The sequence below is a fragment of the Schistocerca nitens genome, chromosome 2 (assembly GCF_023898315.1).
Source record: "Schistocerca nitens isolate TAMUIC-IGC-003100 chromosome 2, iqSchNite1.1, whole genome shotgun sequence".
Classification (NCBI taxonomy): domain Eukaryota; kingdom Metazoa; phylum Arthropoda; class Insecta; order Orthoptera; family Acrididae; genus Schistocerca; species Schistocerca nitens.
Window position 1 is genome coordinate 672,378,152 of NC_064615.1, and position 22,279 is coordinate 672,400,430.

A 22,279-nucleotide genomic window follows, 5' to 3' on the forward strand; every position below is an offset into this window, starting at 1 on the left:
TTCTGTAGTCTTACTTCTGCCCCCCCCCCCCCCCACTCTAGTCAGACATTCAAACGCATTCAATCTTCATTCCCAACCTACAGCATGATTTCTTGTCCTCTCTCTTGCAACACATTTTCCCTCCTTTCTTCATGGATTCATTTTATGAGTATGGCTCTCAATCTATACCCCCCCCCCCCCCACACAGTACAGAAGAACCTCTAGGTTCAGTATTTTTCGGAATACTTATCAACACAGCCTGCAAAGAGGACATTGCCAAATGACATGCTTATTGTCTGAGATTCTGCGTTATTCCGGAAGCTTCACTGTAATGTAAGAATGGGAAAATTTATTTTTACATACACCTCTTATCCTACAGATATGTGGAAGGGGGGGAGGGGGAGAAGAAGAAGAGAAGGGGGGGGGGGAAGAAGAAGAAGAAGAAGCATTATCACCTGCCCTAGGGAATACAAGACAACTGTCACCAGGGCACGGCGATAAATCAGCAGTTTCACATCTTGTAATGGGACCAGGGAACCACCAAATTTGTTTCTCTGACATTGTGGTCCAGCACATACTAATCATTACTGTGCTAAGATGTACAGAGAAACAGAAATTCAAAAACACAAAAAACAACAATAACAGAAAGGAAGAAGAGTGAAATTAGAATGGACTTTACTGCTAAACAAAACAGAGAGCACCAACACTTCCCCGGTAGGAGCTCCAGAACATAATCGGCACTACTCCATGATCATGGCAGCTGGCTGATGGCATCAAAAACCAATTACTGTGTGGATACATATAAACAGTTCAGTCTGCTAAGCTTGTTTGAGACTGTGATTGCTTATTGAGTCATTAAAGCCTCAGATGATGTCTCTAGCAATGGAAGACAAAACGGTAGGCAGAGACTTTTGCCTTGAACCACAGCCTAATGCGCATAACACAATTATCAGCAATGACATAAACCCCAGCCTTTAAAGCCTGCAAGCCTATAAATATGAAAGAAATTTTACTTCACAACATCTGTGGTACCAGGAGCGTAAGTTAATGATAAATAGTCACTCGTTTGCATTACTGAGAAGTTAAAAGGTGCAGCAGTTCACATACAGTACACATTAAATTTCACTTGCTGTTACAATTTTATAAGAAATGCAACTGAAAATGAGGATTATATCCTGAAATTCTTTGGGTGCAAGGTATGGTAGATAAAAATTGTGAATGGTAGCAGGAAGATTTTTGACATTAAAAAAATGAAACATTGCTTTTAGTCACAAAATATGTTGTGGTCATGCGCTTTGTTTTGAAGGCAATTTCTGTGACATCATGGGTCACATAAATAAAAAAAGAGAACAGTCTCCAGGTAAGATTATCAGAGCAAACCATCACTATCTGAGAAAATTCTCAATTTCATTTGTATGAAAAATTCGAAGCACATACTTGGTGTGTGCCATGTGCCACATCAAGCATAAAAAACAAGCGTGACTTTACATTTTATTCAATTTGTCCAAGAGGCAAACTATACAATGTATAAACATGGAAATGGCAGTGGAAGAGTTGCACTACACCTCAATTTTAGTTTTATGTGCATCAATGAATTATTAAGACAATTATGGACAGTTTATGAAAATGCATTTTCTGACTACATTATTGAAGTTTCGACTTGTGGCAAACTTTTCTGTTGCTGAATTAAGTGTTTACATTATGATAATAAAATCTTATGAATATATCAAATTTTCATCTACTCCAAACAGGAATCCTGTCAGAGTTTTCCAACACAAAATAGTTTTGGTTAAATATGACGCAAAATGGTCTGCTAACACATGAAGTATACTTCAGCGATGGCCGGTGCAGTTTCATTATCATTTTTTGATATGTCTACTTATTTCTAACATACAGTAACAAAAGGTAAGATTTATGCTATGAGAAAACACGAACATCTGCAACTGTCAGTGACACAGTTGTCTGATGTATACCTACTAAGCTCTCTCCTCCACCAGTCTGAAAACTTGGTCTCTTAAATAGCATAAAAAGTTTTCATTTTGGAACTGTTTGAAAATCTTCTCCAAAGATTTTTGGGAAATAAGTTCAGTGGCCAAATAATGTTATTCTTGTTAAACCTGCATAAACTTCTTCAGTTTTCCTCTCTAGTCTTTCTCTGGGCTACGTATATGTTTTTTGTCTTCTGATCAATATAAATTGTCATTTTTACTAAAAAAGAAAATCTCTGTAAAACTTAACCTCAGTAGCACTTATTCAGTTTCAAGCATGCTACAGAGCTCACTAAAAAAAACATGTTCTGCTTGTGAGAAACTTCTATAGTTTTATTCATATGAAATTGGAGAACGTTATTCGCATTGAGGAACTTTGCCTGCCCTTTTATCCAAGCTCCGAACATTCTCAGGTGAGGTATACTCTCCGACTCCCTTTATTCATGTGAAACTGAAAAATGTTCTCCAAAATTCCGAGAATAGAGTACGTTCTCTGTTTTAATTCTACAACTCCACCTCACGTGACCCTTGTTGCACAATGCATGTAACTTCTCACACAAATTATTACATGAATATATGAATTTGTATACCATATCAGATTGTCCAGGAACAATAAACATCCACTTTTGTCCTCCACAGTGAACTTGAAGTTGCTGTGTACACTGTTGGGGTGACGCATCAATTCTTATAGGTTTCTACCACATGTAACAAAACTATGGAATTATCATCTACATGTATGTAGAACAAGTCTGCTTTCAGACACACAAATTCAAGAATTGTTTTCTCAAAGCACTCCATATGGAGATTAGTAAATCCTGAAGCTAGAGTAGGTCTCACAGTACATTAGTCTATTTGTTCATAGAACTTTGAATTTATGTGGTGGTGAGTGCATGTTGAAATAGTTTGACTATGTCTTCCAGCAGCACCTGTGTGTAGAGAAACATAACATCAAACCTAATTAGATCATTCTTATCTCGACACATTTCTTGTAGCATTTTGCAAACTCTACTGAGTTCGTTTGATTGCTGGCACATACACGGGCAGATATTGGCAGTTGAGACAATAATGTCTGCACCAGTTGACATGCCTACAAGCTTCTCCTTGTGCAGGGATAGCACTTATCAACCAAAAGGACTGACTGCTAAATACTACTGTTATTCTGTTATTTTTTAGCATTACCTGATCAAAGCAAAAAGAAACCTCCAAGGCATATTACAAACAATCAAAAGTGGGACTTGATTTGCATTTTTTATTTCTTACTCCTTAAATGCAAACTTTTTCTTAGAGCAAGATTAGTTGAAAACAAGTTCTAGGAATACTGTTTTTACAGCTGTTTCATTGGGACCTTCATCTTGGTGTCAATGCTCACTTTTTGTGTGTGTTTGCTTCAACAAACAAATACATTTGGAAAGCATTCTAATTTCAGCACAAACAATATTTCACAAACTGTGATGCCGTGTGTGTAAAATTTCACACATTCCTGACTTAACCACAAAAATCACTTGGTATCTTATGAGAGGCACTTCATATTGATTTAAACTTTATTTCTTCCAATCATTGATGGTGCACCATTTGACTCATAATTATGATTACAAGTATATAGTACTTTGGTCTAACTCTGTGTGTCAGGACAATCACTGGAAGTGTAATCATGCCACAGTACAAACTATTTTATATACTGTTGTTATTACGTGAGTGGACGAAGTGGAGTGTGATCATCAAGCATAGCACTAGACAATGTTGTTCCTGTGTTAAGGAGGGTGTGAACACTTGAAATTCACAGGCGATTTGTGCCATTCTTCGGAGAGAGTGCACCATCATGACAACACTCGTCTCCATGTGAGTCAGAAAAATGGCTTGTCATTGCTGAAATGGGACTCCAGGTACTACCACACCTCTAACTTAGCCCCTTCTGAGTACCACCTATATGGGGCTATGAAGAAACCTCTGTGCAAATATTATTTTGCAGACTTCCAGGAACTGTGAGCAACTGACCTGTGGTGGGTGCAACAGACCACAGGAAAGTGGTCTGAGGGGGCAACAGAAGTTAAAAGAGCCAAGTCAAGAGAATACGGAGAGTGGAAGAAAAATCACTTTTCCCTTAGCATCCACAACAATACCTCATAAGGAGAGTATAGAAGTAAATGTAGAAGAGATACCTAGGAATTGTTGCTTACTACATGCACTTGTACTGAACTTGTTCCAGTTTTCATTTACATGGAAGAATAAGTTTTCAAACATGCAAAAACAATCACAAAATAATAAGATGGAAAACTGGCACAAAGATAGAAATCTTTAAGAATAACTGAATATTGTGAAACTAGTGATTTGGTGTAAATGCACTTATTAAGACTGATTTGGAACAAATAATTGACAAAAGTAATACGTAACATAAGGGGAAAGCAACCACTCACAACAGTGCATGGAGCACAATAACACACAACTGAAAACAGCAGTTGAGCCATTGCTGTCATGAAGATAATGTGTGTGTGTGTGTGTGTGTACTATTGCTGGAAAAAAAGTTTGTGCTTCATATCTATTGTGAATGCTGTTTTCTGTTAATTGTTACTATGCTCCATTCATCAATCTACTGAAGGTGAGTGAGTGATTGCCTTTACCTTCTTTTTACATATAGCTCCATCCAGAAATTTTCATTATTGCTATAAATGGTAAAATTATTATTGTTACTACAATTTTTGTTACTATTCTGACAGTTCTTGAACGAATTATCAAGCTAAGTAACAGCCTGAAGAGTGCATTACAACTAACTGTAAGAGCATAAAACCTAAACTACCTTGGGCTGGCCACTGTCGGTGGTGATGGTGGTACTGTGCGGTAGCAGCTGGGGGAGTGTGGGCAGGAGATGGAGTAGGTGAACTTCCCAATTGTTGCTGTGGCCCACCAGGCCACTGCTGACCCCCGCCCCCACCACCTGGATACTGGGCCCCACCTGAAAGAGAAACAACTTTCTGCAGGTATACACACAACATTAACTTATTATTGCTATAACTTATCATACTCACCCTCTCTGCAACAGGTAAAAGAAAAAGACGGTTGAAAGAAGTTCTATGACGACCATTTAAACAATATCACATGGAAGATGGATCCTCAGAGGCTACCAAATATTCACATATCACACTTAACAGTTTGACAACATGCTAATGTAATTTGTAATTAAATGCTCACTTGTCCTTTGTAATGTCTTGATACTAATAGCACTGATTTTTTAATACACAACCTGTGGGCTTTCGAAATCATCAAGTATAAAACAGCTTCTGTTCTCTCTTACTAAATCATTTGTAATTTTCTGTATTTAACCCTAGGAGCATGAACCAAGGGCAAATTTTACCCATGTTGCAGTAAGCTGTAAATCTGTAACATTTATTTATTTTAAATAACTGTGTTTCCAATGTAAAATTAGTTTAACATGAAATAGGGACAACATAACTAAAACTGTAATTTTTAAACATGTAGGGTGAATATAACAGTAACATTTACCAATTTTTGGACAACGAAAGTTTGTACAACCAATACAAAAGTCTATACTTCACACAGATTGTTCTAAGTTTCTATGCACTCTTGGATCTAATAACTGAATACTACAGTTTTCTCCTTGACAGAAAGTTTCAAAAATAGAAATAAAAGCACTTGCACAAATATAGGTTATAGTACATTGAAAACTTTCAGAAAAAACTCTCTTCACTTGTAGGGAATACTGTCATTTACAGATGATATTTAACTCCTGCACACAAAATGGTTTATTCTGAATGACTTACACAGATGGAGACCACAGCTTCCACATATTAACTTGGTTGTTGTGATGCTGTCTCTGGCTCTCTGGTTACTTGCATTCTTCAAACATATGTAGCATCTTGCTTTCCTAGTTGGTTCCTCATTTGCAGCAATTTTGGTTGCCTCTAGTTTCTTTCCAAGGATCTTCCCCATCAAACAGCATGCAACTAGAGTCCTTTCAAGTCTGTGGATGTATGTCCCAGCCATTTGATCTATGGCATCCACTACCCCGTTTGTGGAATTATAGTACCGGTTTATATGGGTTTACTTTCCTGGGGCATCAACGTCTACTCCTGCATTATGATGTTGTGATCACATCATCAACAGATTTTACTTTCTTTTTTTGTTTTTCCTTTGTGATGTAAGAGACAACTGTTACTGGAGGCTTCTTATAGATGGATCTTGACAGCAAATTTGGACGAATACAGCCCTCTGCCTGCTGTCATTTTAAGTTCTTGCAGTATCTGTTTCCTGCTGGATTTGAGTGTCACAACCAATGTAAGATTGTAATCATCATACAGAATTACCACCACTTCCACAGAAGTGTACAAACTGTCAGTTATGATATTGTAGCATGTATTCTTTATTGGCTCCACCATTCTCTTTACAATCCCAAGAGAACCTCATTCACAGGCAGGTCTACCGTCTTTTCCAGCACACACTTACTTTATTATTACATATCTTTCAGTTACACTACTAAGAATTCTAACAAGTATACCATATTTTCCACGTTTGTCTTTGAGGAAAACTTTGCAACAACAACATCATCTGAAAAGACATAGCATTTCATCAATTGTATTGTGAGGTCTGCTTCTCAAGTTTCTTGAGAATATTGCAACCAATTCTTCAAATACTTCACGCAGCAGTGCAAATTTGTTACTTACACATCTTTCTGCCCTGGTGCCTTTATCATCAAGTGAAGAACTTTCAATAACTGATTTGTTCCTGACTTACTCATAGTTCCTCTATATATGGCTCTTCCTAATAAATCTGAACATAAATCAAATAAAGAAATATTGGTGTACAGGCAAATTCCCATTACAATTAAAATTCCCATCAAAGCACATATTTCAGAAACGCTAACAGGAGATACAAGCTTCTTCATTTGTATGGTCAACAATTTTCTGTACTATTTAATGAGTGAAAAATTTCTTGGACGATTCACATATACTTGTTTCTTTACCAGAAGTAGATATTTCCTGATGTTCACGGACTATGTTGGGAAAATCCCTTTTACAATGCATAGGAGCTTCTGCAACATACACTCTAGCAGAACTTCTAATATATTTGTTTGGAGCATTAACTGCATGGTTTGTCTCTTCATTATCCTATGCTTCTTCATTTGAATTCCCTTCTACTTCTGTGTGATCTGACTCAAAATCACTGAAATTTGATAATTTGTCGCCTACTAAAAAGTTCAGCACGAATTTCTGTGTTGTTCAAGCCTATGTAACTCATTCTAGAAAATCTACTTTACAAGAAAGGCATTTGCTCTACTGTGACGAACTGCTAATAATAATGGTTAGAAAATGAAACTCAACACTCAACAATTAGACTCTCAACAAGGCACCGTAAAACTCACATTTGAGATGCTGAGTCACATCTCCACTATATTGTTATTTTTTATTTGCAAATTTTAAAATTCTGACCATATAAATGTATAGTACAATACTTTATAAGGTAAAAGACAAATAGAAAAAGGCCCATAAACACAGAAGGGTATTTGTTATGATGTTTTAAAAATGGAAAAATGCACTATAAGCATCTTGCATTGCAGTCAGTGCTAAATTTCGAGCGTCTGTAAAAGATCGCCAAATTTTTGAGATTTTGCATCTGTTTAAATTTGGCATGTTTTTTTTTTCATTGTTTCTAACCTGTTTTGTGTACCAAGGAGGATCAGCTCTGTTGTTTGTTAATTTACTTGATCTAAATCTCTCAACAGCTGCCGATAATATTTCTTTGAATTCAAGCCACATCTGCTCTACACTTACATTGTTAATTTGAAAAGAGTGGAGATTGTCTCTCAGGAAGTCATCAAGTGAATTTTTATCTACTTTTCTGACTAGGTATATTTTTCATTTATTTTTGGAGGATTTGGGGGTTACAATATCTAATCCTGCTACGACAACCCTGTGTCCACTAATCCCTGAATCCATTTTGATGCTTGTTATTAGCTCAGGATTATTTGTTGCTAAGAGGTCAAGTGTGTTTCCACAACTCTTTACTATTCACTTGGGCTCAGGAACTAACTGCTGAAATAATTTTCAGAGAATGCATTTGGAACAATTTTGAATGATGTTTTATGTGTACCTCCACATTTAAACACGTATTTTCGCCAACATAACAATGGTAAATTGAAGTCAACACCAGCTATAATTGTATGAGTCGGGTACATGTTTGAAATTCAACTCAAGTTTTCTTCAAACCTTTCAGCAATTGTATCATCTGAATTACGAGGTGGATAAAAGGATCCGAGTATTACTTTATTTATTTATAATCATCTTGAGCTGTTTATTACAACATCAAGAACTCTATTAATTTGGAATTAATGTTGTTCTGTAATAGCTAGGAAAATAATCTGTGCACTATCATTCATAAACTTTCAACACATCATTTTAAGATGGTTCTAAGGAGAAAAAAAGATATTTCTACATGCCCAATGTACTGGGAAAAAAAGGACCTAAGAGGTCTTTCTAAATATTGAGGGTGGAGATTCAGTGCATGAACAGCTGGTTGGCTCAGAATAATAATAATAATAATAAATAATAATAATAAACCCCGTGCAGGCCCGGGAAAAGAATAGGCCTCCGGTATGTTCTGCCAGTCGTAAAAGGTGACGAAAAGAACAAACCACTAAGAGGGCTAACCCCCATTTTAGTGTGATTAGTTGGTTCAGCACAGAACTAATGAAGCCTCGGACAAGCGCTGTCATGGTCGGGGACGACGCTTGAACCCTATGCCCGTCCACAATGGTAACGACACTGCTAGCCACACGGAAAATGATTTAAATCCAAATAGTGGTGTTTTGCAGGATATGCTTCCTGCAACCACTCTAGAAGGAAAACAAAGGCAGAGGATGAGATGGTCAGATGAAGTTAACCGACACCTCATGTTCTGTTATTACCAAGCAACAAACTTAGGAACCAACACAACTGGATACAGATCACAAGTATACACAAAATTTATTACCAGATACCCAGAATTAAAATTTTTAACATATCAACGACTAGCTGATCAGATCCGTGTAATAATCAAAAATAACAGGATACCCCAGTCAGAATTAGAAAACATCAAACAACAAGTACAACAAATACTGGAACAAAATAATGTGCAATCAGAAGAAGAAGAAAATACAGTAATGGACACAAACATCCCAGAGCAAACAAACAAAGAACACCACACATCAATTAAACAATCAGAGGAAAACGACATCTTAAGACGGCCACCAGAACAAGCACAAATAGAACATGAAGTGACAAACATGTCAGATATAGAAGAAAAATTTCAGCTAACGTATATAGAATACAAAGACACAAATACAGACATTAGACCATTCTTGCATAGACCACCAAATAACCCACAAGTCGAAACAACAATAACAACTATCAACACAATCATACACAACAAAATAAATGAAAATACAACTATGGAAGAGTTACAACTACTGGTTTATATAGGAGCACTCACTACACTAAATATACACACTAGGCAGAGATCAGAACAAACCAACACACAGAAGAAACCCACAAAACCAGCATGGCAACACAGGCTACAGATCAGAATAGAAAAACTGAGAAAAGACATCGGACAGCTAACACAATTTATAAGAAATGAAATATCAGACAAAAAACGAAAAATGTTAGGTAACATCTCACAACAAGAAGCGATAGAGCAACTAGATGAAAAGAAGCAGAAATTACAAGCATTGGCCAAACGACTTAGAAGATAAAAAAAAAAGTGAAAATAGAAGGAAACAAAACCAAACATTCAACACAAACCAAAAGAAATTTTACTAGACATTAGATAACACACACATTAAAATAGACAATCCACCAAACATAACAGACATGGATCACTTCTGGAGCAACATATGGTCAAACCCGGTACAACATAACAGGCATGCACGGTGGATACAAGCAGAAACACACACATACAAGATGATACCACAAATGCCTCAAGTGATAATTTTGCAACATGAAGTCACCCGAGCAATTAATTCTACTCACAGTTGGAAAGCCCCTGGAAAAGATAAAATAGCAAATTTCTGGCTAAAGAAGTTCACCTCAACACATTCACATCTAACTCAATTATTTAACATAATAGAGGGAAACATTCCACACAGGAAAAATATATCTAAAAACAAAGATGATGTGACTTACCATACGAAAGCGCTGGCAGGTCGATAGACACACAAACAAACACAATCAAACACACAAAATTCTAGCTTTCGCAACCAACGGTTGCTTCATCAGGAAAGAGGGAAGGAGAGGGAAAGACGAAAGGATGTGGGTTTTAAGGGATTGGAATGACTCCTTACCCTCTCCCTTAAAACCCACATCCTTTCGTCTTTCCCTCTTTCCTGATGAAGCAACCGTTGGTTGCGAAAGCTAGAATTTTGTGTGTATGATTGTGTTTGTTGTGTGTCTATCGACCTGCCAGCGCTTTCGTATGGTAAGTCACATCATCTTTGTTTTTAGATATAAGTTATTTAACAGTTACATTGCAGACCCATACACATTCCCTGATACACTTACACATGGAATAACGTATCTGAAACCTAAAGATCAAGCAGACACAACAAAATATCGCCCCATAACATGCCTACCAACAATATACAAAATATTAACTTCAGTCATTACACAGAAATTAATGACACATACAACACAGAACAAAATTATAAATGAAGAACAAAATGGCTGTTGCAAAGGAGCACGAGGATGTAAACAGCAACTGACAATAGATGCAGAGATGACATATCAAGTTAAAACTAAACAAAGGTCGCTACACTACGCATACATTGATTACCAAAAAGCTTTTGATAGTGTACCCCACTCATGGTTACTACAAATATTGGAAATATACAAAGTAGATCCTAAATTGATACAGTTCCTAAACATAGTAAAGAAAAATTGGAAAACCACACTTGATATCCAAACAAATTCAAATAATGTCACATCACAGCCAATACAGATTAAGTGTGGAATATACCAAGGAGACTCATTAAGTCCTTTCTGGTTCTGCCTTGCTCTGAACCCACTATCCGACATGCTAAATAATACAAATTATGGATACAATATTACTGGAACATACCAACACAAAATCACACATTTGCTATACATGGATGATCTAAAACTACTGGCAGCAACAAAACAACAACTCAATCAATTACTAAAGATAACAGAAGTATTCAGCAATGTTATAAATATGGATTTTGGAACAGACAAATGTAAGAAAAATAGCATAGTCAAGGGAAAACACACTAAACAAGAAGATTACATATTGGATAACCACAGCAACTGCATAGAAATGATGGAAAAAACTGATGCCTATAAATATCTAGGATACAGACAAAAAAAAAAGGAATAGATAATACAAATATTAAAGAAGAACTAAAAGAAAAATATAGACAAAGACTAACAAAAATACTGAAAACAGAATTGACAGCAAGAAACAAGACAAAAGCTATAAATACTTATGCTATACCAATATTGACCTACTCATTTGGAGTAAAGAAATGGAGTAACACAGACCTAGAAGCCTCAATACACTTACATGATCACAATGTCACAAATATAGAATACATCACATACATTCAGCAACAGAAAGATTCACATTAAGCAGAAAGGAAGGAGGAAGGGGATTTATAGACATAAAAAACCTACATTATGGACAGGTATACAATTTAAGAAAATTCTTTATAGAATGAGCAGAAACTAGCAAAATACACAAAGCAATCACTCATATACGTCGGCTACACCACTGCAATTTCATAACCACTTCTACAACCCTTTAGATCACATAACATCAACAGACACAAAGAAAGTAAACTGGAAAAAGAAAACACTACATGGCAAGCACCCGTATCATCTAACACAGCCACATATCGATCAAGACGCATCCAACACATGGCTAAGAAAAGGCAATATATACAGTGAGACGGAACGATTCATGATTGCAATACAGGATCAAACAATAAACACCAGATATTACAGCAAGCATATTATTAAAGATCCCAATACCATAACAGATAAATGCAGACTTTGCAAACAACAAATAGAAACAGTAGACCACATCACAAGCGGATGCACAATACTAGCAAATACAGAATACCCCAGAAGACATGACAATGTAGCAAAAATAATACATCAACAGCTTGCCTTACAACATAAACTTATAAAACAACACGTTCCCACATACAAGTATGCACTACAAAATGTACTGGAGAATGATGAATACAAATTATACTGGAACAGAACCATTATAACAGATAAAACAACACCACATAACAAACCTGGCATCATACTCACCAATAAAAAGAAGAAATTAACACAACTAATCAAAATATCCATAGCCAATACAACAAATATACAAAAGAAAACAAGAGAAAAAATTGAAAAATACATCCAACTGGCTAAGGAAGTCAAGGACATGTGGCATCGGGATAAAGTTGACATTATACCAATTATACTATCAACTACAGGAGTCATACCACACAATATCCACCAGTACATCAACGCAATACAGCTACATCCAAACTTATATATACAACTACAGAAATCTGTAGTTATTGATACATGTTCAATTACCCGAAAGTTCCTAAATGCAATGTAACATATACCGTACAGTTAAAAGGAAGTCACGCTTGATCAAGGTCCGAGTCACCTTCCATTTTTGACCAGACATAATGTCTGAGAAAAGAAAGAATAATAATAATAATATCAAATGCTAAGTGTAAAACACTGAGAACATGAAAAGTCGGGAAAATTCAACGAACGATACTTTGACATAGCTGGCGCAAGGACAAACATTCTCAATTTCAATGGAATAAAGGCTTTCTATAATATACTTTACTCAAAATGTACTATGCCTGGGTAAAATACGTACGGAAGAAACCAAGGAAAGAATGACGCCACTGACTTGACTTCTAGTAATGGAAAAGATGTCAGTTGTTAATAGACAGTTTAAAACATGCAGTGTTTTAAGAATATAAAAAAACTGTAAGTTGTCCTTATGTCTTCAAAAGCTATACCCAAATTACTGCAAACATTTTCACAAGGTATCTCAGAAGTTATGATGCCAAGATGGATGGAAGAGAAGAAAGATTATTTTATCACTTATACTGTCAACGCAGAAAGAATATTCTATTTCTCAGAACCAACTATTTAACAAATTAGCTGCAGCCTGTGGATGCAGTCATGATTCATTCTACGTAAGCAAAATAGGGTATGGCTGTTTTGGAAATGTACATTTCATTTGTCGGGAAAAGTAATTAAAATGACTGTTTTAATGCCCTGAAAACTGTCGAAGCACTTTTCTGATAGCTAAGATGCACCACCGGTTACTTTTAAGATTCCCAAAGAACATGCAATACCATCATAGATGTTCCATTGATCATCACGTTTCAGAACTTTATTTTTTGTGACATCTGCTCCTGAAATGGATGCAAGTCGCATAAGGCTGTTGTGACAAAATAAAATGACACTGTGGTGGTTGTGGTGGTGGTGGCGGCGAAGACGACGAAGAGGAGAATGGTTCACTTGCAGCTGCAGCTGTGGAAGTACACGTTTGTGTGATACTAAAAATAATGTTATGGTCGACATTTCAGCACTCAAGTGGTCAGCTGCGACCCAATTGTAGTTCTTTCTCATACACTACATGTTTGCTGTGTACAGTTTAAGATGCCTCTGTATGTCCTGTAATTAATCTTGTCCTCACGATCCCTATGGGAGCGATATGTGGGGGGTTGTAGAATATCCCTAGTTCATCAAAGGCAGTTCTCCAAACTTCGTAAGTACACTTTCTTGGGATGGCTTCTGTCTATCTTCAAAAGTCTGACAGCTCACTCCCTTCAGCATCCATGTAACACTCTCCCACAGATCAAGCAAACCCATTAGTCCTACCTGGTACAAGTCCCACAAACTTGAGCAATAATCTAGGCTGGGTTGGACGAGTGTTTCGTAAGCAGTCTCCTTTGTAGACTGACTGCATTTTCCCAGTATGCTACCAATAAACTGAAGTCTACTACCTACTTTACCTTTGACTGAGACTATGTGCTCACTCCATTTAAAATCTATAGGTGTTACACCAAGGTATTAATTAATAGATTCCAATTACGACTCAGTGATATTATTGTTTTGTGACATGCAGAATTTTACATTTTTAAACATTTAAAGCAAGTTGCTTCTCTCTGCACAACTTTGAAATCTGATCAAGATCTGACTAAATGTTTATGCAGCTTCTTTCATTATAGATACCTGCATCATCGGCAAAAAGTCTGAGGTTACTATTAATAATGTCATTAATATACAACACGAACAGCAAGAGTCCCAACACATTTCCATGGGTACATCCATGGGTACATCCACAGTTACTTCTACATCTAACTCTCCATCCAACAAAACTTGTTGCATCCTGCCTATCAGCAACTCCTCCATCCCGTCACAAATGGAGCCTTGTCGACTGATTGGCCCCATGATGGCAACACTGCCCACAGTCACTGTCATCTGTCAACGACAACTTTACTTCAGCTATAAGAGTTCAACAGTTATTCTGAAACGACTGCTTTCCCTTAATTTCCATGGAGACAACAGAAACAGATGGCACAGTAATATGGTTGAACAGAGTAAGATATCAGCTACATATTGCCATTTCCCCCATAGTCACACCATTGCCAATGCACTTTTGCCAGTGATGAACAATAGCTTCATGTCTTGCTCATAAAAACCTACACAAGCTGTGACTGGGCACCACTACTGAAACACACTGTTTACTACCTCAAATTACTCAGGTCTACTGTAAAATCTCCATTCATCTTTAGCAAGCATTGATGGGTCTCTATTAGAACAATTTGTGCAAAAGCATGGGCCCAACGGTGGGCCACGCAAAGTCAGCACAAAAAACTCTTGAGGATTAGTTTCAGAATGACCCTGTTATTTTTCCTCCTTCCATGTCAGTTGAGTTCTTGCCAGCAACAAACAGCAAGATGGTACTTGTATCAATTATTTTACTTTGCAAAATCAGAGTAAACAACTGCCTGCACAAAAACTATTTGGAAGAAAGCCCAGCTCATTACTTAGTATCAGAGGATTTTTATTAACTTTTCTCATTGTTATGTTCATCCTGTGCATTAGTAGAACAACACAAATTTTTGGGGTTCTGTACCACAATCTGTAAAAATGGAACCTTTATAGGATTCATTGTCCATCTGTCTGTCTGTCTGTCAAGACTCCTTTTTCTAAGCAACGGGTAGATGTATCAAGTTGAAATTTTTTTTTAACATATTAAGGTCTATGGTATTTTGATGGTATGAAAAATTTAAGCTTTTAAGTTTATGTCATCAAAAGATATGGCCATTTGTATCATATTTCAACACTCACAAACACACTTGTCAAACAAGTTTCTTTTGATAGCCATTTTTGAAACACCTGTATATAAATGGTGTAACTTAGAAGAAAAATGTCATTTGCATGCTACAGATTCATTTTTTATTTTACTTGTGCACCCTGATGCGTTTTGCCTTAGTTACAAGACATCTTCAGCGAGTGTCCTGAAATATTGCACTATTTTCTCGTTTACACATATAGTGGAAGTTTTTACAATAAAATGAAAAGGCGCATACAGGTCAGCATCTAATTCAGTATCTGTAAGCCAAACAGCTTTCTCTCAAGTGGAAACCTGATTGGAAACTTGAAAGTTTTTCTTTTGATCACTCTTTGTTTTTAAATAAAGCACTGTAGCTGCCTTTTTGTGTGCGTCTTAAAGAGTGTTATTCATTTTACAACGTGCTGCTAACTTTCTCAGTTCTATTGTATGCTACATGCTTCATCAGTGCAGGGAGTGGATAGGTATCTTATTTGGTCATTTAGTATCAGTCATCAAAACCTATAGGAAGGAATCATGAAACTTGACAAGAAGTAAGAATTCAAAGTACCAGTGAAGAAAAAAAAAGATCTAAAAATTATCAATTTGTAATTATATCACAAACAAAAAATATTTTTCTGCCATTTGTTGCCCACCAGGCTGTTTCTCTGTTAAGACTTATGCTTTCTTAGGAATAGGTACAAGTATACACCTGCACCAGCAAAACATTGCACTTGACAATTCACAATATGTCAAGTTACACTGCAAGGTACACTGCAATAGCGATGTTGCAACAGCAGCCTCTATACACATAGCAGATGATACTGTTTTCTGTTACATCTCGTAAATGTAAGCTATTGAGCAATGACAGTATACATAAGAAATCACTTTTGACTTGCTACCACAATGACAGCAAATAAACAACTGCATAATAATATATATAATCATAATGAAGCAGACGCTTTTGATAAGAGAGCAAAGAAATACAGAAAATAAGCATTTGATGAGGACTGATAACTCGAAAACAGTATGGTACATAGTTTATAAAGTAAGTAATAATCAAGATTGTAACTTCCCACTCTATGTCCTACAATGACAATAATGCAATAAACAACCAATATTCCTAGCTCTCGACTCATCATTTTATGGCGACAATGGCACAATTCCATCTAGCTCCTCACTGTCACTGTAATCGGAATCAGCACCAAAACCGCCTTCATGGTCATCTCACAAATACAAATTGAATGAATGCCTTTATCCACAAGCTTGTGCTCGCATTCGGAAGGACGACGGTTCAATCCCGCGTCCGGCCATCCTGATTTAGGTTTTCCGTGATTTCCCTAAATCGCTCCAGGCAAATGCTGGGATGGTTCCTTTGAAAGGGCACGGCCGACTTCCTTCCCCATCCTTCCCTAACCCTATGAGACCGATAACCTCGCTGTTTGGTCTCTTCCCCCAAACAACCAACTAACCAACCACAAGCTTGTGCAAGAATATGCTTCGAGCCGTAACAATATGCCACTTTTCTAATAGGACTTTGTGTTTTTCTAGTACACTGCAACAGAAATCCATACTTTTCAGCACAATTTTAGTGACATTTTAAAGAATCTAAGTTGGTGACATGGTGACGACGCTTTTCCTTCTTTCCAGGAGGCGCTAAAAGTATATTATATGATCCAGATGGCTCGGAATCATTATGGCTCACGTCTACATCTTCTAATTTTTGCAATAACATTCCCTTTCTTACAACTGCACTAATTCCAAGAGCTTTTGATGTTTGTTCCACAAATTTATGGGCGAAAACAGATGGCTGTCCATGAATAGTTGCGCATTCTCTCTCTTGCTTGTAAAATTCAATAGTTCTCCGAACAAAGGTTTTTTTTTCTTTTTTTTCTCCGAGTATCAGAATTTTCTAAATGTTGTGTACTTAGTTCCGCGTAGTCAGCACGTACTCAACTTTCCCACTAGAGCGCGCCCCGCTAAGCACAACAGCGCAGGTGCAGCGCTCGTCTGCCTTCGCACTACGAGATGGCGCTGCCATAGAGATGAACCAAATTCTGCTTCCGCCGATCTGCGTATTAATATGCAACGCAGCCAATGAGATTGCTGCTAACGAAGAACCTTTTCTCCTCGCGGATCGCACTCGCGCAGTGATACATGAACACGCGAGGTATTATAATGAGTGTACAGACCTCCAATTGGCCAGTCTGCATTTGTCTGAACTAGTCTGTGCCAGACTGCATTAGTCTCTACGAGTACTACATTTGTCTGTACAAGTCTATAGTCAAGTTTCAGTCTGCGACTAATAAGATTACCATATTCCTGTACATAGCCATGAAGATAAATGTATAGACACTTTTGTCAAGTATCAGAGAGATATGTGAGAATAAGATTAACGTACCAATACCAAAGGAACTTCAGATTTTCAACTGTAAATAGCATCCAGAACCAAGTTAAGTAATTTTTATGCTCGTTATTATTTTAATAAATGTGGGTGAAAATTAAGCAAGTTCTGTTTAAAGTTGGTCACCGTCAATCTGCTACTCTAAGCGTGCAAGTGGCATTTCTATCATCTGACCTAACGGCAGAAGATAAACACGCCACGATAAGACCACGAGACATATTGCTGACACTTGCCTACTTCTTTAGAGCGACAAGACAAATAATCTGATGGTGTGTGTACTGAAGGTCTTACAGTACGCACACCACACTAAACCACAGCAACACAAAGCAAAGTTCAACGCAAGCACACGGCAGAAAGACACACGATGTATGTTGTTTATGTTCACTCCGAACAAAACCGGTAACACGGCAGATTTGACATCATGAATGACAGCAACTGCTGTGCTGGGATTGGTTCACACTCCAGGCTTCATGCTTTTCATTCCTCATGTGTTAACCTGTTATGCTGCTAACTTGACTCACTCGTTAAAACCTATAAATGAACTTCATATATACATTTTGGTCTTCGTGGTAAAGTGCATGCCTGGGAACCAAGAGGCCAGACCACAGAATTTTCACTCTTTGTTTTAACCTAGCATTCACCTGTCAATGATGTGAAGAGTCACTAGAAACAACAGTGTTCGAACTCCATGTTAAACTGTGATTCCACTTTGCCCTGTTTGATATCAGGGGAAATGGTGCAGTAGTCCGCTGAACCACAAGAAATTATCGCTACTACCATCATTATCGTCACACATAATCTACATCTGCATCTACATCCATACTCCGCAAGCCACCTGACGGTGTGTGGCGGAGGGTACTTTGAGTACCTCTATCGGTTCTCCCTTCTATTCCAGTCTCGTACTGTTCATGGAAAGAAAGACTGTCGGTATGCCTCTGTGTGGGCTCTAATCTCTCTGATTTTATCCTCGTGGTCTCTTTGCGAGATATACGTACGAGGGAGCAATATACTGCCTGACTTCTCGGTGAAGGTGTATTCTCGAAACTTCAACAAAAGCCCATACACCGAGCTACTGAGCGTCTCTCCTGCAGGAAGTCTTCCACTGGAGTTTATCTATCATCTCCGAAACGCTTTCGCGATTACTAAATGATCCTGTAACGAGGCGCACTGCTCTCCGTTGGATCTTCTCTATCTCTTCTATCAACCCATCTGGTACAGATCCCACACTGCTGAGCAATATTCAAGCAGTGGGTGAGCAAGTGTACTGTAACCTACTTCCTTTGTTTTCGGATTGCATTTCCTTAGGATTCTTCCAATGAATCTCAGTCTGGCATCTGCTTTACCGACGATCAACATTATATGATCATTCCATTTTAAATCACTCCTAATGCATACTCCCAGATAATTTATGGTATTAACTGCTTCCGGTTGCTGACCTGCTATATTGTAGCTAAATGATAAAGGATCTATCTTTCTGTGTTCGCAGCACATTACACTTGTCTACATTGAGATTCAATTGCCATTCCCTGCACCATGCGTCAATTCGCTGCAGATCCTCCTGCATTTCAGTACAATTTTCCATTGTTACAACCTCTCGATACACCACAGCATCATCTGCAAAAAGCCTCAGTGAACTTCCGATGTCATCCACCAGGTCATTTATGTATATTGTGAATAGCAACGGTCCTATGACACTCCCCTGCGGCACACCCGAAAACACTCTCACTTCGGAAGACTTCTCTCCATTGAGAATGACATGCTGCGTCCTGTTATCTAGGAACTCCTCAATCCAATCACACAATTGGTCTGATAGTCCATATGCTCTTACTTTGTTCATTAAACGACTGTGGGGAACTGTATCGAACGCCTTGCGGAAGTCAAGAAACACGGCATCTACCTGTGAACCCGTGTCTATGGCCCTCTGAGTCTCGTGGACGAATAGCGCGAGCTGGGTTTCACATGACCGTCTTTTTCGAAACCCATGCTGATTCCTACAGAGTAGATTTCTAGTCTCCAGAAAAGTCATTATACTCGAACACAATACGTGTTCCAAAATTCTACAACTGATCGACGTTAAAGATATAGGTCTATAGTTCTGCACATCTGTTCAACGTCCCTTCTTGAAAATGGGAATGACCTGTGCCCTTTTCCAATCCTTTGGAACGCTACACTCTTCTAGAGACCTACGGTACACAGCTGCAAGAAGGGGGGCAAGTTCCTTGCGCATACTCTGTGTAAAATCGAACTGGTATCCCATCAGGTCCAGCGGCCTTTCCTCTTTTGAGCGATTTTAATTGTTTCTCTATCCCTCTGTCGTCTATTTCGATATCTACCATTTTGTCACCTGTGCGACAATCTAGAGAGGGAACTACAATGCAGTCTTTCTCTGTGAAACAGCTTTGGAAAAAGACATTTAGTATTTTGGCCTTTAGTCTGTCATCCTCTGTTTCAGTACCATTTTGGTCACAGAAAGTCTGGACATTTTGTTTTGATCCACCCATCACTTTTATATAAGACCAAAATTTCTCAGGATTTTCTACCAATAATAATAATAATAATAATAATAATAATAATAATAATAATAATAATAATAATAAACCCCGTGGAGGCCCGGGAAAAGAATAGGCCTCCGGTATGTTCTGCCAGTCGTAAAAGGCGACGAAAAGAACAAACCACTAATAGGGCTAACCCCCCTTTTAGTGTGATTACTTGGTTCAGGACAGAACTAAAGAAGCCTCGGACAAGCGCCGTCATGGTCGGGGACGGCGCTTGAACCCTATGCCCGCCCACAATGGTAATGACACTGCTAGCCAACTGGAAAATGATTTAAATCCAAATAGAGGTGTTTTGCAGGATATGCTTCCTGCAACCACCCTAGAAGGAAAACAAAGACAGAGGATGAGATGGTCAGATGAAGTTAATCGACACCTCATGTTCTGTTATTACCAAGCAACAAACCTAGGAACCAACACAACTGGATACAGATCACAAGTATACACAACATTTATTACCAGATACCCAGAATTAAAATTTTTAACAGAACAACGTCTAGCTGATCAGATTCGTGTAGTAATAAAAAATAACAGGATACCCCAGTCAGAATTAGAAAACATCAAACAACAAGTACAACAAATACTAGAACAAAATAATGTGCAATTAGAAGAAGAAGAAAATACAGTAATGGACTCAAACATCCCAGAGCAAACAAACAAAGAACAACACGCATCAATTAAACAATCAGAGGAAAATGAAATTTTAAGACAGCCACCAGCACAAGCACAAATAGAACACAAAGTGACACACATGTTAGATATAGAAGAAAAATTTCAGTTGACATATATAGAATACAAAGACACAAATACAGACATTAGACCATTCTTGCATAGACCACCAAATAGCCCACAAGTCGAAACAACAATAAAAACTATCAACACAATCATACACAACAAAATAAATGAATACACAACTATGGAAGAGTTACAACTACTGGTTTATGTAGGAGCACTCACTACACTAAATATACACACTAGGCAGATATCAGAACCAACCAACACACAGAAGAAACCCACAAAACCAGCATGGCAACACAGGCTACAGATCAGAATAGAAAAACTGAGAAAAGACATCGGACAGTTAACACAATTTATAAGAAATGAAATATCAGACAAAAAACGAAAAAGGTTAGGTAAAATCTCACAACAAGAAGCAATAGAGCAATTAGATGAAAAGAAGCAAAAATTACAAGCTTTGGCAAAACGACTTAGAAGATACAAAAAAAGTGAAAATAGAAGGAAACAAAACCAAACATTCAACACAAACCAAAAGAAATTTTACCAAACAATAGATAACACACACATAAAAATAGACAATCCACCAAACATAAGAGACATGGAACACTTCTGGAGCAGCATATGGTCAAACCCGGTACAACATAACAGGCATGCACGGTGGATACAAGCAGAAACAGATACATACAAGATGATACCACAAATGCCTGAAGTGATAATTTTGCAACATGAAGTCACCCGAGCAATTAATTCTACGCACAATTGGAAAGCCCCTGGAAATGATAAAATAGCAAATTTCTGGCTAAAGAAGTTCACCTCAACACATTCACATCTAACTAACTTATTTAACAGTTACATTGCAGACCCATACATATTCCCTGATACACTTACACATGGAATAACTTATCTGAAACCTAAAGATCAAGCAGACACAGCAAACCCAGCTAAATATCGCCCCATAACATGCCTACCAACAATCTACAAAATATTAACTTCAGTCATTACACAGAAATTAATGACACATACAACACAGAACAAAATTATAAATGAAGAACAAAAAGGCTGCTGCAAAGGAGCGCGAGGATGTAAAGAGCAACTGATAATAGATGCAGAGGTGACATATCAAGCTAAAACTAAACAAAGGTCTCTACACTACGCATACATTGATTACCAAAAAGCTTTTGATATTGTACCCCACTCATGGTTACTACAAATATTGGAAATATACAAAGTAGATCCTAAATTGATAC

The 22,279-nt window shown here is 37.5% G+C and overlaps 1 protein-coding gene across 5 annotated transcripts in view; it reads right to left on the bottom strand.

Annotated features, from left to right (window-relative positions):
- Positions 1-22,279, bottom strand: part of LOC126236789 (nascent polypeptide-associated complex subunit alpha, muscle-specific form) — a 153,062-nt gene that overhangs the window by 78,439 nt on the left and 52,344 nt on the right. For all 5 annotated transcript variants that reach the window (XR_007544984.1, XM_049946371.1, XM_049946373.1 and 2 more), the window contains exon 4: positions 4,762-4,917. Coding sequence is in view for 4 of the 5 variants with exons in the window: in XM_049946371.1 (XP_049802328.1) it covers positions 4,762-4,917 (156 nt within the window). In the remaining variant the exon portion in view is untranslated. The remainder of the gene's footprint in view (positions 1-4,761; positions 4,918-22,279) is intronic.